Here is a 27403-nt window from a genome sequence, read left to right as displayed (position 1 = left end):
CAATAAATTTTTTAAAAACTGACTTTAAGAGAAAAGACCTAGCACTGCCTTTAGATGCCTCATTTTAGAGAATCCCTTAAATCAAGAATTCCAAGCCTCTGCCCTCCTGTAGCCCTGCCCCTCTCTGAAAGGCATGAAGTCTATAGAACTAACAGGATATGCCCACCTGGAGCCCATTTTGTTCCATTCGAGATCACATTCAAGGTACCTGAACTCAAATTTCCTGCCTAAAAAGCTCAGCCTCCAGGGCCTTCATAAGCCTCCTTCGACCAGGTCCATTTTCTGCAAAACACACCCTAAATCTAAAGGGTGACCAACAGGTGGTTATGTGCAGGGGCACGAGCCTTAGGCATGTCGTCTGAAGAATCCACAGCTGTTCCTTTGAGGCCTGTCACAGAACCGATGGAGCTGGTGGAAGGGGAGGAATGGGCCGTGAGCTAATTCCCCCCCAGCTGCCACCTTCTGATATGAAACTCTGAGAAGTGTGAAAATTCTAAAATCTCAGCTGTACATACATATGTGTTATAAATATAATAGCTTGTTAGTTTAATTTTATAACGTCAAAATACTTTGACCTATTGCTTCAAGCATGGCAAATGTTAGGGGAAGGCCGAGGAAGGAGAAAGGCAGTGATTGCTAAGTGGGTTTCAGGGAGAGTCCTTGCTAATAGAGATGCCCTGTTCCGTTGTAGGTCCTGAAGTCCTGTTCACTTATAGCTACTGCTGTCTTCTTCAGTCAGCAGTATGACTCAACCAGATGAACCACAGAAAGTTCTAGAATCACTTTCTAGGTTTTCAGAAACCAGAAGAGAAATTCCAATTCCTCTCTTTCTTACATAATTGCTTTATGGTCTTTTAAGCACATAATACTGCATGTAATGTAGGCTTATCTGAATAAAAAATTGACTTGTTGGTAGACTAAGATCATAATGGCAGTATAGTATAGTGGTTAAGACCACAACTCTACAATCAGACTGCCTGGGTTTAGTTCCTAAATTGCGAGCCATGTCCCCAAGCCCAGTGATATGTTGGACCTGGCTTGCACCAGCTCAAGAAACTCCCCAACTCCATATTCAGTGACATCACATTGGTAGTTTACTATTGGCCATGGTCGTAGCATTTATACCATGGAAATTGGCTGTAAATCAGACCCACAGAAATCATTTCAAATTAGTTTCAGTTTTTATAAATTAGTAATCACAATAGTTCCCATATTATAGGGGAGCTAGGATACCTGAGGATATGTGTGTGTGTGTGTGTGTGTGTTTGTATGTATATATATATATATAGAGAGAGAGAGAGAGAGAGAGAGAGAGAGATGAATGTGTATGTATATCATTTAGCAAATGCTCAATAAATACTACCAGTTAGTAATACTACATGGTCAGAATGTACAAAAGTCAGTTCTTTATAAGGCAGAAGAAATGATACACTTTGGAAACAAGAGTCATACATTTCCATTAAATATAATGTGTTGGTATAAGATCTTCAAGTAGATCTTTGCAATCCCATTTCTTTGAAACTTATTTCACACTGGTTTTGTGGTCTCTGGCAATAGAGGAAACAGAAAAGGAAAGTTAAGATTAGAAGGGAATCCTAACCAGCCAAGCCAGAAAACCTTGTGTGGTAAAACATAAATCTTTGATTTGTAAGAGTTTGTTTTTTAACCTTTAACAGCCAAGATGGAGCCTATAAGCTTGTATAAGGTACTGAAGTTACTGCACCTGTTTAAGGTTTTTACTCATCAACTCCCATAATAGCAATGCCTCATATTTGTATAGTCCTTCACTTTCATATATATTCTGGTGTAATTCTGTAACAACTCTATGACTTGGTATATGAGAAACTAAGCTTACAGAGGTGAAGTCATTTGCTCAAAGGTATGGTGACATTTCAACACAAGTTGCTTCTAAGTCCAAGGCTCTGAACTAGAAATACATTCTCAGGACCACCAAGTTTTGAAGGGGTTTATCTACCAATGAAACATTGGTAGTAGTCAATTGTTTCCTCTAGGTTGGTATAATTTCATCTAAAGAGCAACATCTTGATATTCAATTAGCCTTTTAGGGCTACTGATTTATGTAGATGTATTATTCCCATTATTCCTTTGTACACTGATTACTGCAGCATTCATTTTACAGTAGAGGTGATGAAGGTCTAGAGAGATGAAGGATTTGCCAAAGATGAGGAGCAGAAAAACCCAGGAGAGGTCTCCCATGAATCACATTGTACTCCTTATCTGATTTTCAACACAAAACACAAAAGTCCTTTTTCTCAACTAATACAAATTCTAGCCAAGTAGCCCCTGAGTTTCAGGAAAGTCAAAGTCTTCGGAAGGTGAAGCATCCTCCAAATCCATCTAATGACCCTCAATGTACTGACAAATTAACGATTGAGTGAAACATGATTGCAAGCTAGGCCCATTAGGAAGGGCTTAGTCATTTCACGAGGCTTCTTGCTCAGTTAGTATTCACTTACAAGTCTGGTTTTGACTGATTTCAGGAAGTCATATTTCAGATATGATGAGACAGCTGAGACCTGCCATTTCAGATGTGAGTTAGATAAAAGTTATTCCTGCAGGACTAAACTTTGGCATTTCCCTACCCCTGATGGCCACACACATGTCCCCAAGGACCAAAGCTCCTTCTGGTGATCATCCTCCTACAATAAACACATGTTATTTTCAAGGGGACTGTCCCTAAGGAAGGAAGAAGGGTACTGCATAACTTGAAACTGTTGAGTAACTGTTGTTTCCCACATTTTTGTGGAAGTGACTGATTCCAGTTGTGCTACTATGGAGCTGAGTTAGTCTGGAATTAAATTTGTTTTTTCTCTGTTTTGAAAAAGGGGTTCCACCTCCTCTTTTCTAAGGCTTCCGATATCACAATCCATGTTCTGTAACTAACTTATGAACATTTTAGTATCAGCTGGAAATTCAGAGTGGGTCATTTTTTCCTATGAGCATAATTTGTAATTAGATCATAGAGTAAGAGAAAATATTCCTAGGAAACTATTCTTGATTAAGGGCAATTAATATTTTTCCCTCCGTTTACTGCTACTCCCAAATATCTGAGGGTTCAAACTGTGGTGTGATTTCTTAGATTAAAAAAATTTTTTTTCTTGAATACCAAGCCACTTAATCTTTAGAAGATGAAAACTTCTTACACTGCACAGAGAGCTACACAAAATGGTCTCCATTGTAGTATTTAAAAATAAAAAAAGAAATAAAAACTCTTATTGGCGTGATACTTTATAATTTACAGACATCTTTGCATACACAATATCTCATGTAATCTTTACAGAAAGCGATCTTTTCTCACTTATCAGGTGAAAATACTGATCCTTGTCCCAGGCAGTATTACTGGCAAGGAGGGTACCAGGAAAACAGAACTTGGGTCTTGTGAGCTCAGTATTCTTTTTCTCATATACTAGGCAGCCCCAAGTAATAAGGGATTTTGTTCCAAAGCATTTCCATTACTTCCTTCAGAAAGTTTTTCTTTTTTTAAAAAACCTAGTACAAAAATTCACAAAAGATAAAATTACTTGCCATCAAAGCCCTACTGGTGGCACACCTGATTTCCAGAATCACAGAGTCAGGTCTCTGCATGTTCAGCAACACGTAGGTGTGTTCTACGCCCCACACAATCACTGCCCCACAGCTTTCTGACCAAATCAAGTGCATTAAAAGAGAAGCAGCATAATACATTACCAGGGACCTGAATAAGCGACCTCACAAAGTGAAACAGACCTTTCTGAAAGCTTACCTGAGTGCAAGCTGTTCCCTCCTCTGACTGGGAGCTGGTAATGGAATATTAAGAAGCCAAATCTGAGATTCCTGCTATGAAACGGACAACAAAAAATACTGTAATTTTTGAAAAGTTTATGAAAGATTGTTGATTGGCTATGTTGAAACTATCAGTATCTAGAAGCTACAGACTGAAAATTTAAACACCTGAAATCCATTTGAACTTTCAGAAATTGGGGGATTGTGGTAGGCAGAAAGAGAATCTGTAAATCTCAGGTCGCACAGAAGGTCTGTGAGCATCAGCCTATTGAGAAAGGCATCACAATGGCATGATGAGTATCCAAAGTCTTCCTGTTGGCATCCTGTTACGATTGTAGGGCCTCTTTTTCTAAAACCTGTTTCTAATATGTGAAATGGATTTTAAAATTATAATACACTAATTATAAGCAAATACTTGTAAAAACATAGTACACTAGATACAAGTAAATTACTACATTTTGGGGGCAGTAAGATATAGAAAAAATTTGTTAAAAGAATGTTCTTAATTGTAAGCTTCTACTGCAAAAGAAATAATGAATGTGAGTGTTCTTTTCTTCTTGCCTTTGGGCAACTTTTTCTGGTAGCAGTAGAAGCCCCCCAGAATCTGTAAACCAGATCTGCAAGTAAATAATTTTTCAGCATTTTTTAATGAGTCAAAAATGATTTCCAGGTATTTTCCTCAAACCTGTTAGGTCCCTAGTTGCCTAGAAATCAGCACAATGATAGCATAAAAGCAAATTCTGTTCTTGCCTTTATGTGGCTTGGAAAAAAAAATCTCAGGGAATCCCATCACTAAATCAACAAACTGAGGCCAAGCCAATGGCTTTTTACCCTAGAGTTATGCCCAAGATTCAGGCATGACACCACCGCCTTGGATGCTATGTCATGTTTTAAACAGCTTTGTTTTCCTAGCCATCGAGCAGGTAAAGCTGTAATTGAGGCTCCATTCTCTCTGATATACATCTATGTATTGGCATTTTCCTATTTAGAAAATTTCACAGTGACAATGTTGAAATACAGGGATTGTGGAAGACATTTAAAAATGCACTGCCATTCTGGCCAGGTGGCTCGGTTGGAGCACTGTTCTGTACACCAAAATGTTCCAGGTTCGACCTCTGGTCAAGACACACACCTAGGTTGCATGTTCAATCACTGGCTGGGGCACACATGGGAGGCAATGGTGTGATGTTTCTCTCTCACATTGATGCTTCTCTCTCTTCCCCTTCCTCTCCCTCTCCTTCTAAAATCAATAAACATACCCTTGGGTAAAGATTAAAAAAAAATGCAGTGCCCAGCCCTGGCTGGATAGCTTAGTTAGAGCATCGTCCCAACACACCAAGACTGCAGGTTCAATTCCCATTTGGGACACATACAAGAATCAACCAATGAATGCATATATAGGTGGAACAATAAGCTGATATTTCTCTCTCTCTAAAAATCAATAAAAATAAAAAAATTAAAAAAATTTAAGATGCACTGCTCAATAGAGTGGAAGTGAAAAATCATTTGGTTCACACCACATTTTCATTGATTTGAGCCCTTCCATTCCATATGGTTCAAATGGCAGAGGTGACAGTCCATCAGGGCTAGTACAAAATAGAATGAATCAACATTCTTACAATACTAAAAGGCTAGGATCATCCCTAACACCATTTTTAGTTTCCCCTAAATTAAGCCATCCGTTCTTTGAAAATGCAGTATCTCAGTATTATTGAACCAAGATTTTATATCTAGATTTTCTAAACTTTGTTCAGAAACAATTTATAAACAGAAAGATAGCTTCCACCACTGCACTTTTTTGGTTTAAATACCAAAAAATGATTGTTTCCAAGATTTACTGCAAGTTAATTATTGTCTGCAATATAGAATATTCTTCCTCACCACAAACAAGGATAACTAATAATCTTTTTCTCATTCAAAAAGAGAATCACCAAACAATAAAAAAAAGAAATTAGCCAGAAAGCTGAGTTGCTTCCCAATCAGAAAAAAATAAATACAATAAAAAATAAAGTACATTCTCATAACTGAATATTCTTCAAAATTAAAAAGGGTTTCATTTCTAAAACTGTAAGGGAATTATGCTACTCTCTTCTAGTCAACTTAATACATCAAAAGATTTTACAGTATTGACAGTCTCAGTACTTTCTCTTCTGCTAATATATAGTCAACCTTAAAAAGCAATTCCTCATATTAAATTCATGTGTTCCTAAAAACATAGACTGAAGTTAAATGGGCAAAGGTCCACATTGGACTTGTGGGAGAGAAGGGGAAGAAGTTATTCCCCAAAAACAAAATCTCTTTGGTGATAAATACTTTGTAAATATTTTTTTTCTTTCACAATTGAACACATCAACTTGAGTACAATGTGCATCTGATTTGACACATCTCTTGATTTCCAACCTTAGTCATAATTATGTTTTCACTTTTTCTAGTCATTGTTACAAACAGAAGCCAAAAATATAGTAACTATCACAGTGATTCTATGAATTTTCCTATACGAAGACTATGTTACCCTGCTGAAATCAAACTTTTGACTCAGACATTGCTACCATGATAACTTGAAATGTTTGCCTGAAGATACAGAAAACTTGTCTTGGTATATAATAGGCCATTATGGGGTATCAATCTATTAAAACTAAATATATAAAAATGGAGAATTGCCTGAAGTAGTTATAAATAATTTTAGAGCTGGAAGACAATTTAGAAAGCATCTAATCCAAACTTACTTCCTAGATAAAAAGAGTGAGACACAGACACCGGGCTAAAATCACACTTCTCATGAGTACCGGAGCTAGAACCAGAGTTGGGTTTCATATTCCTTGTCAGTTGTTTCCTTACATTATACAATACTCATAGTTAAAAAGTTTTATTATTTGGTAATTTATCTCCCGACAGATCTTTGTTAGAATTATGTTATTTTATTGATTTTAGAGAGACATGGAGAGAAACACTGATTTGTTGTTCCATTTATTTATGTATTCATTGGCTGATTCTTGTATGTGCCCTGACTGGGGATTAAACCTGTAACCTGGAGTATCAGGACAACATTCTAACCAATGGAGGTAACGGGCCAGGGCCTAATATAATTTTAAAAAATCAAACCAAACAACATGTTCAAAGTCTGATCGCTACTCTTTCTTCCTATTTCATCTTCTGTTGAATAAATGAATTAAACTTTAGAAGAACAAAAGGTTAGGATCAGGGAAATGGATAAAGTAGATAAAATCAGAGAATCAAGACGGTAGAGGAGTGAGTGGAAATCACACTGACCTCCTCCCAGGACCACTCTGGTATTACAACTAAATTGTGGAGAAATCACCTGGAACAAACAACTGAACAATAGTGAGAGAGGAGACTTATAACCTCAGACAGAAGAATCAGCTTTAGCACAACTTGACTGGTAAGGAGTGAGGTAGAGACTTGAGAAAGTGGGTGGGGTGCCTTCTGGGGCAGCAGCACCAGAAGGATATTGAAACGGCCAATTGGATCTCCCTGAGAAGAGTGGGGTCTAAACCGTAAGTGGGGATGTCCAGCCTACAGCACCAGAGCCCAAAAAGTACACAGATAACAGCCAGCTGCAAAAAGCGGCATGGTTGCTCTCTGCCAGAGACGGGCGGCCGGAGATGCAAAGAGCCATTTAAAGGGCCAACGCATAAATTTTTATTGCAGCCACTTACCCTGGTCTCCAGCAAAGGCGGGGGCAGAGTGGGCTAGAGATGCCTGAGGAGACACTGGGGAAGGAGGCTTTGGGGAGAGAACTTAAGAGAGTAGTCGGCGGAATCCTGGTGCTGACTCATTCCCCATACGGTAGCAGCCATCTTGCTCAGGCAGGCCACTCCCCTGAGCGGCAACAGCATAAGAGGACACAATAGTCCTGCCCCAGGAGGGACTTGGCCCTGGCCTGGTAGTGCTAAAGCCTGACTGCTGAGTGCAGAGTGGCAGCCACAGATAGTAGGTCCCTGGCAGAGTGGTCTAGAGACACTAGAGGAGAGACCGGGGAAGGAGGCTTTGGGGAGAGAATGGAGAGAGTTGCTGGCGGGATCCCAGTGCTGACTCCTCCCCTATACAACAGCAGCCATCTGGCTCAGGCAGACCACTCCCCTGAGCAGCAGCAGTGAGAGAGGACACAATAACCCTTCACCCAGGAGGGAGTTTGCCCTGCCCTGTGGTGTCTCAGCCGGCCTGCTGAGTGCAGGGTGACTATATTAACAGCTGAAGGAGACAACCACAGACAGTAGATTCCTGGAAGTCTCGAACAGACTGCCTAAGATCAGACAGGGTCAACATCTGACATTACCACAGGCAGATCCAGAAAGAAAAAAACAGCGGCCTCCTACCATAGAAGTTCACACCACAAAGTCAGGAAATCAAGACAGATCAATTTAAGAAGCAGAAGCAAAAAGAAGAGTCTTACAAATAATGGGAAGACAAAGAAACACCCCCCAGTCGAAGGGAAAGGAGAACTTCTTTAGTTCCCCACAAAGAGAACTAAATGAAATAGAGGCAAGTAAACTATGAGATATTGAGTTCCAAACAACGGTTTTAAGGAAGCTCGATGAGCTCAGTGAGCTCAGAAAGAATTACAAAAAACTCCAGGGAAACTACAAGGAACTTACTGCAGACTATATAAGCATGAAAAAGGACATAGAAATGATCAGTAAGAGACAAGAGGAAATGAAGAATACAATTTCTGAGTTGAAGAACACAGTAGAAGGAATCAATAGCAGACTAGATGAAGCAGAGGCTAGACGAATGAGTGAGCTGGAAGATAAGGTAGAAAAAAGTTCCCAGAAAGAGCAAGAAAATGAAAAAAGACTCAAAAAGAATGAAGAGGTGTTTACGAAACTGTAGGACAACCTGAAATGTAATAATATCCATATAATAGGGATACCAGGAGGAGGAGAAGAGGGATAGAGAACTTGTTTGAAAAAGTAATGATGGAAAACTTCCCTAATTTGAGGAGACAAAAAGTCACACAAGTCCAGGAAGCACAGAGGGTCCCATTCAAGAGGAACCCAATGAGGCCCCCTCCAAGACACAACATAATTAAAATGGCAAATATCGAAGACAAATAGAGGATCCTAAAGGAAGCAAGGGAAAAAAGAGGTAGTAACATATAAGGGAGCCCTGGAATGGCTATCAGCTGACTTCTCAACAGAAACACTCCAAGCCAGAAGGGAAAGGCAAGAAATATTCCAAGTGATGAAAAAGCCAAGGCCTGCAACCAAGACTGTTTTAATTGAGAACCAAGGCTCTCAATTAAAATGGAAGGCGAAATAAGGAATTTCCTAGACAAAAGAAAGCTAAAAGAATACACCTCCACCAAACCAGAATTGCAAAATATGCTAAAGGGACTGCTTAAAGAAGATGAAGAAAAAGAATCTATGAATACCCAGTTCCTTTCACAGTCACCAATACTTGATATTACTAATATTTTTAATAGTTATTAATCTGTGACAATGTTACTTTATTATTTGTTGAAACTAAACCGGTTTTTGTATATTTCTTGCCTATTTCTATTATTTTTAGAAAGCTTTAAATGGCTTTTTGGTATTCTTTATCCATTTTTGACTAAATGTAGAATTTTTTCCCTAAAAAGGAAAAAAATCTATTAACCCTTTTTTAGATGTGCTGCAAATACTTTCCTATTCTATTACTTGTCCTTTAACGTTTTTTATGTGTATATTACTATATAGTCTTAAACGTTTAATATAGTCATATTGTCATTATTTTACTTTATAGCTTCTGGGTTTGAATATTTTACTTCAGGGTAAGAAAAATAGTTTGTATTTTCTCCTAAACTCCTTAAATTTTACATATTGATTTTCAACTCAGCTGAATATTCCTCGTATAATGTGTGAAATAAGGCTCTATATTTGTTTTATTTCAAGTAATAGTGGTCCATGCACCTTATTTGTTGAATAAGCCTTTTTTCCCCCATTGATTTGAAATATCAGTTTAATCATATATTACATTGTTAGACACATATATGTTTGTTTCTAGAATGCTCATTTTATTTCATTGATCTACTTATTTCTGTGATGTCATATTGTTTTAATTGTTGAGACTTTATAATGGATTTAATTTTTTAAATATTTTATAATGGATCTTGACATTTAAAAAAATAAATGAAATCAATCTACATTTAAAAAAGAAAGAATGAATCCCTACCCCTTGCAAAAACATGGATGGAACTGGAGAACATTATGTTAAATGAAGCAAGCCAGTTGGTGAAAGACAAATACCATATGATCTCACCTATAAGTGGAATCTATTCAACAAAATAAACTAACAAACAAAATAAACCACAGGCAAGGAAACATGGAGCAGAGTGAAAGTGACCAGAGGGAATAGGGAAGGAGGACAATGGTGGAAAGAAGGGGAAGGGACTAGAAAAAGAACATGTATGAATGACCCATGGACATGGACAACAGAGTGGGAATTGACTGTGGGAGAGGGGTGGGGGGTGGGATGGGTGGACGAGGGCAAAGGGGGAAAAATTGAGACAACTCTAATGGAATAAACATGATTTTAAAAAAAATCAAGGTCTGATCATAATCCTTTGTGTTAATCCTGAAACAGGTTGATTTTGACACTAATTACTAGATATTTGTCACTTACTTTCAGATTTGTAGACAAGGCTGAGGTGATAGACCTCAAGATGGAAAGTTGATTCAATGACAAAATTCATTTGAGCACTTTTCCTGCATGGCTACTGCAACCATGAAATCAATTTCTCTCAAAGGGGGTTTTAGTCTCAAGGAGTTCACATACATAGTAATCTCAATCAGTGAAAATAGTAGGCAGTTTCCGTTAGTCTTTAAACTAAATATACCTTAAATGGAAAGAAAATAAGGGAGTAAAGCAAATGTTAACCTTAGGAGAAATTTTTTTCACTGACATTATCTAAACATCAGTTCATAATGAATTGGGACATCTATAGTATACTGTATGGTATATTTAAGACACAAACTTTATGACATTTGAAGTGGCTGCTTACAACAGGAACTTAAAGATATGAAAAAAATCACACTTTAAGAAAATTTGAAAAGTTAAACCATATTTGTTTTTATTTATAGATAGCTATCACATGAATTATAAAGAAGAAAAAGGATATTAGAGTGTAACTTGGAGAGATGTATGCATGCTATAGCTAAAATAAACAAATGTTCCTACATATAGTTAGTGAGAACATTATCAGTATAACAGGGAATTATGATTATTTAAAAATATGAAGAACTTACTTAATCTGTGCTTTAGAAATAACTGTATATAGTGTTATAAGTTGAAAAGAATTAAAAATAACTAATACCAAATATACACCTGTGTATCAGAATTTGAAAAAAGCTGCACTCAGTAAAGTCAATCAGCTGTATTAAAAATGACACAAATCCAAAACAAGATGCATGTTATATATAAAAAAAGACATTGTAAGATTTACTTGTTGCATTAAATCCATGGTTTAATCCGTGAAATTTCCTTTTAATTATCATTTAGACAGAAGCATGCAAATAGTCTTAGGATCTATTTAGAGTCTTCTCCAAATCCGCTAAGGCTACCTATCATCTTTTCAGGAGCTAAGCAGGTATTCGGGTAGCGGCTTCCTCTTCTGCATCAGCCCGGTTCGCATTAATTTCTGCAAGTGTTCGGCCGAATCGTGCCCATTCATCATTTCGGGGGACGGCAATCTGCTGTTAAGAGAAAGACAATGATTCATGTATTCTGAAATAAAAGAATAATTTACTCACTATTATTCAGTTTGTTTTCAAATAATTTTTCCATTAAAAAATAATAACTGACTCTAATGGCCTTCCCATAATTACAGGGACTATATCATGATGTACAACATTTAGAAACAAAAGACAGTGTTTGTGGAGTGTGTTGTGACAGCCTTAGTGATGATTTGGCTATTATCACCATCACTGTGTGAGAAGATAACAATGTGCTCTGTAACTAAAACTCCTATACACTGTATCACGAACTTTGCTGGTGTGGTGGAATATCGTACAATTTTTTATTTCTTGCACCATTCCTAGTATGAAATAGTTTTTGAAGCATGGTTCAAAAGCTGGTTTCTTACAAGTATTCATTTTTGTTTGAAGCATAAGATAACCTCTCTTGATGTCCTAATCCCTTCATCAGAAGGTACGCTATCTCTTCCCGTTTTAGTGATATACTAAGTGCAACACTGGAAAAGAGGCTTGTGATGCATTTGCCTCACTGAAGTAAGTCCAATGACCAGAAATTTTTGATGATTGTTATTATAATATTGGAGGAATGTGGCATGGCATATTTGGACACAAACCATTCACTGTGGCAAATGAATATGCTTGCTTCTAAAATTAGATTAGATTAGGTTGGACAGTGACATCCAATCCAATATGGAAGCTACCAGCCACATGTGATATTTACATTAAATTTTCTTAAAATTTATTAAAATTTAAAATTCAGTTCTTCAGTTGTACTAGCCACATTTTAAGTGTTTAATAGCCATGTGGCTAGAGGCTACCATATTGGATAGTGTGGACAGAGCAATTCCCTCTGTGCAGATAGTTCAGCTAGCTGTTCTAAATGATTCAATCTACCTCTCTCCAGATCCGGCTGCTAGAGGCCTTGGGGTGTCCGGACAGGATGGGAATCGTAAGACATAATAAAAGGGGCACTAGCCAGGACTGAAAAAAAGGAAATCGCTCCTGGGCATTGTCTACAGCCAACCCAAGCACTCACAATGACAGACTGCAACTCATCCCGTTGGATTCAATGATAATGGTTTGGCAAGAAACTCAAGAGACAAGATTCACATTTCACAATATCATCAGGTAACTCTAAAAAAATATTAGTTTTGATTTCTACTACATGGCCCAAACAAATCTATAAATACAGGAAAATAAAATCTTATCTCAATGCCAATTCTGTAAAGCTCCAAAATCCAACTATCACTCCAAATTTCTTACTTTGCCTAAAGAATTTCTAACTTCCAGCTATGCATGCTTCAAGAAACAAGGTACTTCCAACGTATCATATTACCCTGAAAATCTGTTGTATGGAGACATAGGACATCTAGTATAGAAAGAAAATTAATCTCAAGCATCAGTCCTATGGCGAAAAGTAAGTATTATCTTTACAACCATATAGTTTATAAAATTCATGAACCTCAAAGACTAGTTTTATCCGCAAAGATAGCATTACTACTATGTTGTGAAAGCTAAATAGATGTGTCAGAATTACAGACAGTGAGCCTCATACCTCTCCCACATCATATATAACGATTTGTCCTTCGGAATCACCCACGGCAATCTCCCTTCCAGAATGGGTCCATCTTACACGATTGAGAGCAGGATTACCCTCAACGGAAATGCTGGCAGTTGGCACCTAAAGTCATTTAAAATGCAGTACAGTGTTAGGATTTTCGTCAAGGTTTCTATTAGCATGTAAACAGTATTTCTTCTTTTTTTCAATCTGGCTACATTTTTAAAGACAAAGATGAAAACAGATAAAGAATTTTCCTAACTTTCTTCCTGTTCAGTGATACATTATGAATGACACTATACTCTATTTTTGAAAATGGTTTGGGAAAATAACAACTCCTTAGATAAGAAATTCTCCCATGACTGGATACGTCATTTTGAAAGATCTTCTCTTTAATAAAACATCCTTCATTGTTTTAACTTCTTTAAGAAGTCAAGCTGTTCGAAAAAATTTCAAAAGCCCTCATAAACAGATTCTGGTTCAGTTTTGGAGGACGGGCATTACTTTTGCAGTCTGCCTCTCTGTCAGCTGGAACTTGTGACTTGATCTACAGTTCCTGGAAATAGCTCATACTGCAAGTGCAGCGCGGGTTTCCCAGAGCCCCAGGTCAGCACGAACTGTTCGGGGCAGGGAGAATGCAGGCCCTGGCACAGCGGCGCCAGCCCCTTGCAATCTGGCTGTATCTTTCCTGTGCTGGAGAAAAACAGTCTCACTTGCCACGTGTAGAACATTTGCTGTTTGACTCAGACCAGGGCACAATAAAATTTTTTTAAAATTTGAAATGTAAATAAAAATAGTCCATCTAATTGACATGTCATCCCCAAATGACAAATTTAATGCCCTAAAATGCTAAAACTGTTATAGAGAAAAATTAAAATTAAGATGTATTCTTTGAGGTAATGATTAATAGGAGAGATCCAAATTTACTTGCAGCCGCAAATCTCTAACACCAAAACACAAACTAAGAAAATAAAATTGGTACCATTATAATAACCAGCGATGTGTAATCAAGTCCAATCATCTAGCTAGGATTTAATACCTTTTCTAGCAGCATTTGAATGCTCTTCCTCAAAGTACTAAACGAGCTGTTAGCATAGTATTAAAATTTTTACATTTCCGATATATAACTTCCTTGGCTTGTATAACCAACTATTTTACTTCAAGGGATATGGACAGAGACCACTGGAAACATAAGAGATGAGGGAGAGTAGGGTGTGGGGAAGCAACTATGAAGCTTCCTAATAGAACTGCTAACATCATTTCCTACCATCAGAGAATTCTAAGAACATCTTTAAAAGCCTCACTAAGCTGGTAAAAATATACATGGCTATAAATAAATACTAGCTGCAGTTAAATTTCATTGCCAAAAAGTGATTTTGGTATAGCAATTAGGAAATTTGATGGCTTCTATACTCATTTTATATTAACAGTAACAATGTTTTCACTCTTTCATGGAACAAGTCCTCAAAATACATTTTTTCTTCATTCAAATAAGTCAGGCTAAGCCTAATGTGTATGGATAACATACAATTCTATCAAGGCTAAGAGAGAATTGAGAAAGTCAGAATTAAGGTTAACATACTCTAAGAGTCTGAAACTCTTTGCTCTGTAGTCTATGAATAAAAAATACTCCGGTCGCCTATGAATGAGACTTGCCAGGACATGAGACACTGCGGTGCTTTTCGGAAGCAAAGGAAATGCCTCAGTGCTCTTCACAGCATTTTTTTTCTTCCTTCACTTGTGCACAGCATGCTGTTTATTATTTAGGATACAAAGCTTATTTGGTTTCTTTGTGATGATGCTACACTCATAGGGACCTTTTACATTCCTTGGAATGAAAAGACTTTCACAAATTATTCAATAAATCTCCAACTTTCTATTTTTCAGTGCAATTCTGGTTATTTTCCCGCTTACCTCTGTATCATTATTGAGATTCCACAAATCCAGCCTCCCCATGCCATCCACACAGGCAAACAGGGCTGGGTGGGTGGGTGACCACATCACATCATAAACATAATCTGAATTATCTTCAAATGAGTAGAGAGGCTTGTTATTCTGAAAGGGAAAAGTTGATTCTTAGCACAGTCAAAATATGACATACATTCAACAGGTATGATAACATGTTACGATCTTTAACTCAGCTTAGTAAAAGTTCCTATAATTTGTTCCACTATAAATGATCTGGAGTTATGGAACTAAAAATAAACTCTTAGATTCTGTTTTCTTTTTAACTTATAGACACCATATTGTTTTTAAAAAAGGAATAGAAGGTGCTTTAAAAACATTTGTCAATGAGAGGATTCTGGAAAGATGATAGCAATGGCACTATATTTTTTGAATCTCCTCTAAATAGCTTCATAAACCCAGACAAAGAATAACAAAACCAAAGATTCACAGACAACACCTACAACAGAATCACGAGACAAAGCTCCAAATGTAAGCAAGTATGAGATCTGCAGAATAGGAGCATCTGTGAGGGAAGACACGTGGGAAGGCCTGAGAGTTTGGGAAAGCTGAAGAACAAAAGAATAGTGCAGTCTGAGTCCTATAACTCTCAAAATTAACAAACCAAATCGTCCTTTCAAGACAAAGTCTCACCAGAGAAAAACTGCCAGGAGCAGAATCCAAGTTGTAGAATACAGTGACACAAGGACAAAGGAAAGAGCAGCTTCAGATACACGTGGTGAAGAGGAAGAGAAAAGGCATGTCTCAGGTAGATAAAGATATACATCCACTATGCAAAAAGCAAAGAGAGGGCTTTAACCCAGACAATGCAACTAGAAAAGCCATCTTTGTCTATTCCCTCCCGCCTAAAAGTAGAGGAAAACCTCACTTCACCAGTAGAAAATAGGCAACAAGAAAGTATCTTAGTTGAATCCCGCACAGGGTTATCATGACTGATCTTCATTATAGGTGTCATGACAATTAAGTGGGAAGACAAAAGTCTTGTCAACAAATGGTGCTGGGACAACTGAATATGCACACACAAAAGAATGAAGGTGGATGCCCTCCTTCCTCACACAGAAACTAACTTAAAATGTACCATGATGTAAGTATAAGAGGTAAAACTGTAAAACTCTTAAGAGAAAGCACAGGAGTAAATCATTGCAACCTTGGGTTCTGCAATAGTTTCTTAGATAGGAAGCCAAAAGCATAAGCGACAAAAGAAAAAGTAGATTGAGCTACATCAAAACTAAATACTCCTGTGCTTCAAATACCCTAAAGAAAAAGATAATTTTTACAATGGGAGAATATAGTTAAAAATCATATATTTGACAAGTGACTTGTATCTAAAACTCTTACAATTCCTTAACAAAAGGCAAATAACCCAATTAAAAATTGGACAGAGGATTTGAATAGATTTCTCTAAAGAAGATCTACAAATAACAACTAAGCCGTTGAAAATATGCTCAACATCATTATCCATCAGGGTAATAAAAATCAAAACCACAATGAGATATCATTTCCTACCACTAGGATGGCTACACAGGACAGGCAGTAGTAAGTGTTGGTGGTGAGAATGTGAGAAACTGGAATCCTCAGAGAGTGCTGGGGGGAATGTAATACAGTTCCTCAAAATGCTAAGTAGCATTGACATATTACCCAACAATTCTCCTAGGTATATCCCCAAGAGAAATTAATATATACACACAAAAACTTGTGTTTACAGCAGCATTATTCATAATAATCCAGAAGTGGAAACAACCCAAATGTTCATCAGCTCCTGAACACAAAAAGTGCTACATCCATACAATGGAATAGTATTCAGCCATTAAAGGAATGAAGTATGGACACGTGCTACAACCTTGGATGACCCTTGAAAATATTATGTGAAGTGAAAGAAGCCAGTCACATTGGTATAATTCCATGAAATGTCCATAAACTGTCCATAATCATAAGTTCCTAAGAAATAGAAAGCAGATTAGTGGTTTCAAGAGCTGGGAGAGGGGAAACAAGGAATGAATGCAAATGGGTACAGGGTTTCTCTCTGAAATTTGAAAATGTTCTAAAAGTAGATAGTGTACACCCCTGTGAATATTCTAAGAACCACTGAATTGTACAATTTAGAAAGTTAAATTTTTATGGCATATGAATTACTTCAATTATACTGTTATTTAAAAAAAAACAAAGAGATAAAGAAATGATAGACAAAGGTTAACAAAGATATACCTATAATGGCAGTCCCTGAAGAAGAGAGCCAAAGCACTACAATAGAATTAAAAAAAAAAAAGATAATTCAAGAGAGCTGTCATAAAGTGAAAGATAGCTCGAAACTACATATTAAAGGATACTGTCTGTACCTAGGACAATTGACCCTTTGAGGAAAAAGAAAAAAAATCATTTTATAACCCAAGTTTTTTAAGATCAAGTCACAAATAAGGAAAAAATCAGATTTGTACCAGACTTTTTGACAACAACGCTTCTTCTCAAAAGGCAATAGAGTAACATATTCATTGTAATTGAAGAAGAATGTAAATAATGGATTTTATATACAGCCAAATTGACCTTCATAACCAGACAGCTTCTTGTGATATATGCACCCATGAAAAATATACTGTAGAATGAACTTTAGATGATCAAAGATACTGAAGAGACATCAACAGAAGGCCTGGGGGATAGACACCAAATGCTTCTTGAGGGTAAGCTTCCTTTTTTGGAAGTATAAACAATCTACAACTATACACAACAAAATGAACAATAACATAAGAATGCAAACCCAGGCTGTGAGAAACTCTAATAGGACAACCAACCTGTCCTATTAAAAAAAAAGCAAGAAAGGAAGAGAGGAAAGGAAACCCTATTTTAAGAGAGGGGCTCAAAAGGTACATCAATTGCAAATATATGGACCTCATTTGCATCCTGCTTCAAACAAGTAAGTTAGTTATACTCTTCTTTCTGCTTTTATATCTATTTGGAATTTTTCATAATAAGTTTAAAAATATGAATTGGAAATTTTCAGATATCATAATAAATGTTAACAGCATGGTTATCTTTTTTTAAAAAAAGATTTCATTTATTTATTTTTAGAAAGAGGGGAAGGGAGGGAGAATGAGAGGGAGAGAATCATCGATGTGGGAGAGAAACATTGATTGGCTGCCTCTCTTACAAGCCCTGACCAGAACTGAACCCTCAACCCAGACATGTGCCCTGACCAGAACCGAGTCGACAACCCTTCCCTTTCTGGGACAACGCCCAACCAACTGAGCCAAACCAGTCAGGACCAGCATGATTATCTTAATATCCAAAACTATCTGTTTGTAATTAAGGAACACATTTTTAACACAACTTAAAAGTAAACTAAAAACAGAAATTAAGAGGTTTTTTCACTTCTAAGATTATTATTTTCCTATCATTCTCCTCAGCAACAATCCAAATGAAGTCTCCCTCGGAGGTAGTGGGCATCGTAATCACCTGTAATGTTTTTTAAAAATCCAGATGCAGGGCTCCACCCTCCATGCACTTCATCAGTGTTCCTGTTGTTACTTCACTAGTAATTCTGATGCACATCAATGATTAGGAACCACCATAGTAAGGCCCATCACTACTCAGGTGACTGTATACTTCTCCAAGAACATCCCATTTTCACGCAATTTTATAATCTTGAGACATCAAAGACTTAAAACAAAAGTTATACACAATAATGTTCACATGCTTGACTGTAAGAACATGCACTGGTCTATATACTCTAAAGAAGAGGTTATCAATAGAAATATGGACAAAAGACTTGAACAGGCACTTCACAAAATGGCCAGTAAACAAATGGAAAGGTGCTTAACCTCATTAGTCAAGGCATGACAAATTAAAAGCACAATATAATGTGACCACACTCATGGGAATGATTAAAATGAGAAAAAAAAGACAAGACAGAAAATACCAAGTGCTGGCAAAGATGCAGAGCAAAGGGAACTTTCACATGCGACTGGTAAATTACACACTGGTAGAATCATTTTGGAAAATTGCTTGGCAGTTACCTATTAAAGCAGAACTATGCATATCCTATGGCAAAGTATTTTATTCCTATGTAGACGCTCAACAAAAATGAGTGCTTTTGTCCATCAAAAGACATCCACAACTATGGTCATAGCAGCACTATTAACAGCAGTCCCCTGAAATTAGCTCAAATGCCATCAGCAGTAGGATGGGTAAATGATGGTATATATACACAATGGAAGAGTACAGGGCTGAGAGAATGAACACTACAGCTCCACTCAACAGCATGAATCTCACAAACATAATGTTAAGCAAAAGAAGCCAGAAACAAATATGTGTGTATTGTATGATTCCTTTTTATAAAATATGAAAAAATATTATATACAAATTAGATTAAAACTATTTATTTATAATGAAAAAGAAGATTCTAAATATCCCAGGAAAGCGGGAAAGGACTAGCTTAAAATGTTTCATCTACTCAGTGGACTATGATGCAGCCAGAGAAAAAAGCAGGATACATTACAACTGGGGAAAAGATTATATTAAAAATAAAAATATAATATATGGTAACATGTTCCCCAATTTAAAAAGTGTGACAACAGACCTTTCATGATTTTTTCAAGTTTAATTTAAAAAACAGTCATCCGCCCTGGCTGGTGTGGCTCAGTGGATTGAGCACCAGTCTCCAAACCAAAGGGCTGCCGGTTTGATTCCCAGTCAGGGCACATGCCTGGGTTGCAAGCCAAGTCCCCAGTACGAGGCGCGTGAGAGGCAACCACACATTGATGTTTCTCTCCCTCTCTTTCTCCTTCCCTCTCCTGCTGTCTAAAAAATAAATAAATAAAATCTAAAAAAAAAAAAAAAAAAAAAAAGCAAAAAACAAAAAGTGTCATCCAAGGATTAATAATTTCTCTCCCAAAGAGAAAGCATGCACTAACTTAATGCCAATTATTGTTTCATAACATATTAACTTTATATGACACTGCAAATTAAAATCCAAAATAGATCATTTAAAGTACTTTCCAATCATAGTATTTTTTCCTAACTTGAAGAGAACTTCTGTCCTAGTGGAAGAGAGGTAGCAGGGAAGAGGTGAAGTGGGGCACAGATTTAGACTGCTGTCCATGGCTACCAATCACCAGCGTTAAGGCTTTGGAAAGTCACTTCATCGTTCTGGGTCCCTGCTTCCTTACTTATAAAACAAAGGTTTTGTATCAGTGGTTCTAAATGTTGACTATACATTGAGAACCTCCTAACCGTGAGAATTTTAAAAAATATGCTGTTGCCTGGGTTTCCCCCTGCACACTGTATTCTGATTTAATTAGTCTGGGGTGCCAGGGAAGCACTAAAAGTTTTAAAACTGCCCAGGTGATTATAATGCAATCCAAACTGAGAACCACTGAATTGGATGATGTCTGAAGACCACTGAAGCTCTAAAATGCTTATAAAGAAAAGGTTTGCAAACATATTTGCCTGAAGAATGAATCAAAACAAAGGGCTTCACTGAATGACAGTGTCTGAATAAGCAAAGGTAGTTCATTCTGGTACAGGGGTGACATTTAATACCATATGGTCAAGGGACCAGCCGTATTTGTTTTCTGAGTTCTTTACAGTTACGTATTGGGTTGAACAGTGCCCGCCCCCCCCAAAATCCATATTGATCTGGAACCTATAAATGGGATATTTGGAATCAGGGTCTTTGCAGATATCATCAAGTTTAACTAACGCTAAACTGCATTATGGTAGGCTCTAAATCTAGCACGACTGTCTTAAGAGAAGAACCTGGACAGAGACAAACAGGGAGAAGACTACGTGATGACAAGACAGAGCCTGGAGTGATGCAGCTGGAAGCCAAGCAGCACCAAGATTGCTGGCCACCATCACAAGCAGGAAACAAGGCAGGGAGCAGAGGACCAGATTTTCCTGCAGAGCCGCCCAAAGTAACCAACCTTGACAACACTTTGATTTTGGGCTTCTAGCTTCCAGAATTATGAGAGAATAAGTTTCTGTTGTTGAAAGCCTCCTGGTCTGTGGTAATCTGTTCTGGCATTACTAGGAAACTAATACAGTAATTCTGTATTTTTCTGAGGTAACTGGGTAGATTTAAATTAATAACCAGAGTCACTATTGTAAGTACATGAACGTAATGGTGAAGTGCTCTGAAGAGAACTGGGAAATACGTCCTCCCTTGGATCAGAACAGAAATAAATAGATCCTCTTAAAAAAAAAAAAAATGATTCCAAGGTCAGAAATATCTTCTTTATAACCTGACTGACGATGCTACCTTTTTGAGAAGAAATGTGTCTATTAAAAACAATGGAAATACAAAGAAGTAGTCTTACAAGAAAAATACACAGTAGCCAATGTAAGCACTGTCCAGGAGGGAGAGAGCCTCAGTCAGTGTACTCTGAGAATTACCACCCATGACAAGACTATCTCTATGTGAAGATGAATGAACTAGGCCATCTTTGCTTGATGCCATTAAACATTCAAATTAGAAAACTTCTTTTGTTCCAATTCCTTGCTCACTAAGCAATCTTCTGATTATAATTTGGCTCCCATGTGGGTTGTCTACGGGGAAACAATGAGCTGGTCAGGCCAGCACGAGTATCTGGGCATTCTGGCAGTTATTTCTCATTGTAAATTAATAAATTGACCTTCTCCAATGTATCAGTGTCTCAGGAGCCTGTTAGTTCCAGTCAGCACTAGCTAATCAACTCTAGCAGACTGACAAAACTGAGTTTCTAAGTATGCGAAGGACAGGCTGGACACTGGTCAGGAGCAACTTACTATGATAAATGCTGCCACTGGGTCAAATGGTCAGTAGGCTTCCCCAAGAAACATCCTGACCTCAAAACATTTTTTCATTTTAACTTGTCTAATATGTGCACAGTTGCTATTCCAAGAGTTAGCAAAATCTCGACCCTCATTTAATGGCTGTATTCTCTGAGAGTTAACTAGGTAAGCTGTTAAAATACGGGGATTTAAGACACTAGATATTGTAAAAAAATTTTAGGGTGTGTATGGATTACTAAAGTCTGAAAACTACCAATTCTAAGAAATTACCACATTAACAATCTTAATTTTGTCACTTTATGGTAAATATCCTTCTGAGAGGTGTTGTTCTGACTAGAATATACCATGTGCACATTAAAATAGTTTGTTCCCCAAATAAATCTTATATTTTAAATCCCCCTTATAAATCTTGTAAGTATAAACATACTTATATCTGTTACAAGTATGTTTAAATGTAATGGGACATGAAGCTAATTTACCAGTTCAAGTTCTTATAGAATCCTTAGAGTACCTTCAAGAAACTTTTACTCCTCACATATTCTTCCTACCATTTCTCAAGCCTGCAAAAGTGTTGTGAATTTTCAAATTTGTTATTTTGAAAAGCTAACGGTATCCTCCAAATATATTAGAAGTGATGTTTTGATTGGTTTAAACTTCACCAAACTTTAAAAATCATCTATCTTTATCTGCTTTAGTAAAAATAACTAAAGCTCAAACAAGTAATGAAAACAATTTGGTGACCCAGAACTCTGCCACTGCATTGTAAATTCCTAACGAGGCAAAATTTAGATGCTGACTACAGAAGTAGATTAAACTAAATTTGAGGCAGTGCCAAATTGAGGTTTCCAGGGACTTTTTAGAGGACTTACAGAAAGGGAGGAAAAGAAGGTCTTTTGTTTTGCTACTGGGGCAGAGCCTGATCTTTGAAAGAACACAAAGATAGAGCAATACCTAATGATTCATTCTTCCAGTCATGGGGGCTCAATTCCAAGAGTCTGAAAACACTTAAAAGTAGAGATAAAAAAGAGAAACATTTAAAAAATCTGCTAAATTCATAAATGTAAAGATACTGGTTTAAAAAGCTTAAAATGAAATTGAAACAATGTTTTTAAAAAGAATTTAAAAACCTTACCTATTATTCATTACCATTGTGTTAAAGAGCACATAGGCTCTATCAAGTTGTTTGGAGGGTAAAAATAAATACCAGCAACACAACTAACCTTAAAGTATAAATCTAAGATCACAGCAATGACACCGGGGCCCTGACTAGTGTGTCTCCATTGGCTGGGCATCATCCCATAAGGTGTAAGGTCGCCGGTGCAATTCCTGGTCAGGGCACATGCCTGGGTTGCAGGCTGGGCCCCTGTTCGAGGTACATATGAGAGGCAACCAACTGATGTTTCTCTCTTAGATCAATGTTTCCCTCTTTCTCCCTGCCTTCCTCTCTCTTTAAAATTAAATAAATAAAACCTTAAAACAACAAAATAATGACATCGGGAGCCAGATATTGGCAAATAAAAACATTTTACTCAGCCAACTGTTGCTGTTCTATTTTTCATACAGAATTGTTTTGTGTGCAGAAGTTAGAATAAAAAATAATTCTTCTGATAAAGTTTCAGAGGGTCCTCAGGCACGTACAAAAACACCCTGTTCTACATTGGTGCATTCTTCAGCTGCTAACATTTGAGAGCCATATATGTGTGGGGAGCAGGGGAGAGCTATATACAATGGTTGAATGAATAAATGAGTCTTCTTTATGAAGCTTACAGGCAGAAGCAATACCTAGCCCAGAAAGATCTGCCTGCCTGTCATGCTTATTCAGAGATAGTTTTATGTTGCAATAAGGCAAAATATAAGAACAAAAAATATCAACCAACAACCAACCAACCGTGTAGTACCACAAAAGCAAGCATTAATGAGTCTCCTTTCACAGATACAAGTTCTGTTCTTGTTTAGGCAAGACGAACCCTTCATTTTCCACTCCTGTTAGTAATATATGTAAGAATAAAAGCTTCAACTTTAAAGCTAAAAGAAGGCTAGCAAACTGAAGCCCTCAGATATTAAAAATAATAATAGATTTACAAATAGATTATTTTCAATTACTAAGAAAGGAAGCTAGCCAAAACCTAAGAAAGATGTAACGTCTCCTGTGTCTGTGAAGGACCATTGCTGCCTGCAGGCTAGAGAGAAATGGCTGGCCTCACCTTTCCATTCCTGCACCTTGCTTTGGTTTTACTAGCTAGATCATGCATTTCTTTTTGGAAATCTTCTTTCTCTTTTTCACTGTATAAGGGAGGACCTCCTGAAAAACTGGAATAACCTTCTGGAGGGTGGGTCCCTTCTAATACAGGCTTCCCCCACTAGGTTAGTGTCCTAGGAACCCATCTGTATCAGTGTACCAGCTGGCGTTGTTGTAAGAAGCTGTGTTTGGCTTCAGTGAATTTTTTCTGAAAACTCTTTCAAGGTGTTTGCCCATTTCACGATGGGTGATATATGAGCGCACCTGCCCACATCATGCTAAGTGTTCAGCAATTTTAGACCAAAAATGACATGATCCCTATGTTCCACCCTGAGTGACCTTTTTTTTGTTCCCCTGGATGAAAAGAGTCCTCAAAGGGAAACATTTTGCCGATGTGGAAGAGATGAAACAAAAAATGGCAGAAGCACTAAAAGGCACCAAAATCGACAAGTTCAAAAACTGTTTTGAGCAGTGGAAAAAAATGCCTTAAAGGTGTATTATATCAAATGGAGAGTACTTTGAAGGTGACTGAAGTTTAAACATTTAAGACACATTTAAAATACACATATTTTTAATAAATAAATTCCGGTTTTTTGGGATGCCCCTCATACAAGTCTCATTAAAAGAAAAAAACTTCAAGAACAATCCAAGAAAGAAAATAGACCACTGCATCCAGGTGCTGATTCCCATGAAAGGAAAAAAGGAGGAATTGAACATTGGTAAGTGCCTATTACATGCTAACAGTGTTAAACACTTTTCTATATGTTTTCTTCATTAGACTTGAGGTAAATACTGTTTTTCTACATGATAATGCCAAACCTGAAAATGTTTAGTTTTAAAAGGCAAGCTTTTAGAGGTGAAGTCTTCTAACTCACTTGATATCAGACTGAAAGAAAGCATCAAAAAAGGATAACAGTAAACAGGGAGTTCATCCTAGTTTTCTGAAGCTAGTATTTAATTAATAAATACATGTTCACTAATAGTAAAGAACATCTCTTAAGAATACTGTTTTCTCAAAAAAAATTGAAGAATCAAATATGGTCTCTCAACTTAATCTCATGGTGAATTATTCAAAAGGTCAATGTTTAGGATAAGGCAGATGGAAACATGAAATGTATACCTTAAAATTTAACTTTTAACTTAATTCAACTATAATCTGATATTCCAAGTATGCAGCTTTCCCAAGCAACAATGTAATACTGCAGAAAAGCTAAGAGCTAAATCAAGACTTTTAATTTTAAAATAGGGTCAGCCATGATCAGTATGGCTCAGCTGGTTGGGTGTCATCCTGCACAGCAAAAGGTTGCCAGTTCAATTCCTGGTCAGGGCAAACGCCTGCATTGCAGGTTTCGTCCCTGGTCGGGTTGCTTATGAGAGGCACCAACTGATGTTTTTCTCTCACACAGATGTTGCTCTCCCTCTTTCTCCCTCTCTTCCCCATCTCTAAAAATAAATAAAATCTTGGGAAAAAAAAAAAGGGTCAAATGAAATTACAAGGCCGATTACAGAAACTAACATTCCCAACCTGGATTTGCCATGAGACTTTCAGTGAGGTAAGGCAAGGTCACATTTATCTGGAATTGCTGGATAATCAGGAAACACTTTATAATGTAAGTGGGGTTTTCAAATAACTGAAGCTTATTGAAACCTAAAACCTGCCCCCTAAACCAGTATTTGAATTATTTCTTGTGGAAAACAAAAATATATAAGCATCTATAACTTATATATTACTTTCTTAATGATTCAAATTTATTATGTATAGACTTATCATAGAGGACTGATTGTACATCAGTTTTTATCTGTCTTTTCTCCATTTTACATCAGCTCTGTGAGCCACTGTAGTTCTGAATAAGCCTCTAAAAGCTCCCTGAAGAGAAAAATGTATGATTTTTTTTGCCGTGCTCTGTGATAGCTATGTGAGGTGCTATGCGAGATACTTAGGGGCTTTTTCTCCAGCTCAGTTCGGGGTAGACAGTTCTGTGCTTGAAAAGCCTGAATTGGTGGGAAGACCGGTCTTCGGTTGTGTGTGTGGGGTTACCATATTTGTCAGCACACTTTATGAAAACTACAACCTCTAATAATAGCTCACTCAGGTTCTAACTTCTTATCAGATTTGATCTATCCATTAATTATGTGAAGTTGTCAGAAAGCTTTTCATCTTTCCTATGTAGTATTAGAGCACCACCTTGTGTCAGACACCTGAGCAAATGAGCAGACATCTGTTTTTAGATACCTTAGTTGTCCAAAGTTTTACTGTCCAGTCAAATGATGAAGTGACAAAAAGATGTGAGAAGTCTACTGCTCCAACAGCTGCATGACAATGGATGCCAGTAATTGGTCCTTGATGTCCCTCGAACATCTCACTGATTCCAGCTTTGCTATTTCATAAAAGTGAAAATGTCAGCGAAATCTCTTATAAGATGACCACTTACAAAGGCATTATTTTTACAGTTTATATATCAGACTTCAACATAATTTCAACAAACTTAACTCTGTACTCATAACACATCAGAATAACTTAAATTGAGTGTTGCTTTATTTGATAACACTACTAAAGCAGCAAGCACATTTTGAACTATAAACATCATGCTGTTGACTACAGAACTCAAAAGTTCAATCTCTGAGGTGGTGAAATAGAGACAAAGGAATGCTACATGTAAGAGAGAAAATCTGGGCTACTTTTAAATCAAAAGCTTTGAAGTGACGGAGATCTGTACTTGAGATGAAAACTGGACATTCAATTTTTTTTTTAAGGAAGCAATTGATAAGGTACAGCTAGACAATTTCAAAACAGATTGAACAGCAGGAGAAATACTAGTCAATTTAAAATGTGTCCGTGACATTACTGTACAATTATTAGGAGGGCAGACGGAAGCTCAAAGTCCAAATAAAATGGGAAAATGACTGAAAATCTTATTCACAATTTTAAAGGTCGGTTTGTGGCACGTGCATACTGTATTTGCAATTGCTGAATGTTATTTCCTACCACTAACTTCTGTGAGCACCTGTACACATACGAAACCGCAACACACCACAACCCTCAAAATTCAGAACACATCATGATCCAAAATAACCTTTTATTTTTTAAAAAGTATTTGTTTTAATTTTATATACCTGACCTCAAATAATTTGTCACAAATAACGAGTCCTCTGGGATAGATTTCTACTTAAACAAGGGGCAATTTGTTTTAATGAGTTTATTCAAGGGAGAATTTTAAATAGTTCCAAATTCTAGTTTAAATGTACCTGCCATGGCGGCATGCTGTGTACACAGAGCCTTCTTCACTCCCCACAACAAAGTTGTTGACATCTCCGACAGGGAAGGACATGGATGTCACAGCTACTGCCTTTGACTGTTTATGAACCAATTCCATGCTATCCTGCACAGAAAAAATGAAGGCAACT

General features: G+C 37.1%; 1 protein-coding gene across 6 annotated transcripts in view; it reads right to left on the bottom strand.

The window, feature by feature from the left end:
* Nucleotides 1-10853: 10853 nt before the first annotated feature.
* DYNC1I2 (dynein cytoplasmic 1 intermediate chain 2) overlaps nucleotides 10854-27403 on the bottom strand; it is a 52799-nt gene continuing 36249 nt past the window's right edge. For 3 of the 6 annotated variants that reach the window (XM_054562664.1, XM_054562663.1, XM_054562665.1), the window contains exons 13-17: nucleotides 27245-27378; nucleotides 26232-26376; nucleotides 14947-15087; nucleotides 13030-13155; nucleotides 10854-11474 (exon numbers count right to left, since the gene is read on the bottom strand). In XM_054562664.1, the coding sequence (XP_054418639.1) occupies nucleotides 11361-11474; nucleotides 13030-13155; nucleotides 14947-15087; nucleotides 26232-26376; nucleotides 27245-27378 (660 nt within the window). In that variant the 3' untranslated portion in view covers nucleotides 10854-11360. The remainder of the gene's footprint in view (nucleotides 11475-13029; nucleotides 13156-14946; nucleotides 15088-26231; nucleotides 26377-27244; nucleotides 27379-27403) is intronic. The other 3 variants (XM_054562667.1, XM_054562668.1, XM_054562669.1) reach the window with 3 other exon arrangements.

The sequence above is a fragment of the Pteronotus mesoamericanus genome, unplaced genomic scaffold, assembly GCF_021234165.1.
Source record: "Pteronotus mesoamericanus isolate MK-2021 breed Mesoamerican mustached bat unplaced genomic scaffold, CSHL_Meso_final scaffold_651, whole genome shotgun sequence".
In the NCBI taxonomy this organism is placed as follows: domain Eukaryota; kingdom Metazoa; phylum Chordata; class Mammalia; order Chiroptera; family Mormoopidae; genus Pteronotus; species Pteronotus mesoamericanus.
Note: the sequence above shows the minus strand (reverse complement) of the source record. Positions and strands in the feature narration are given on the sequence as shown.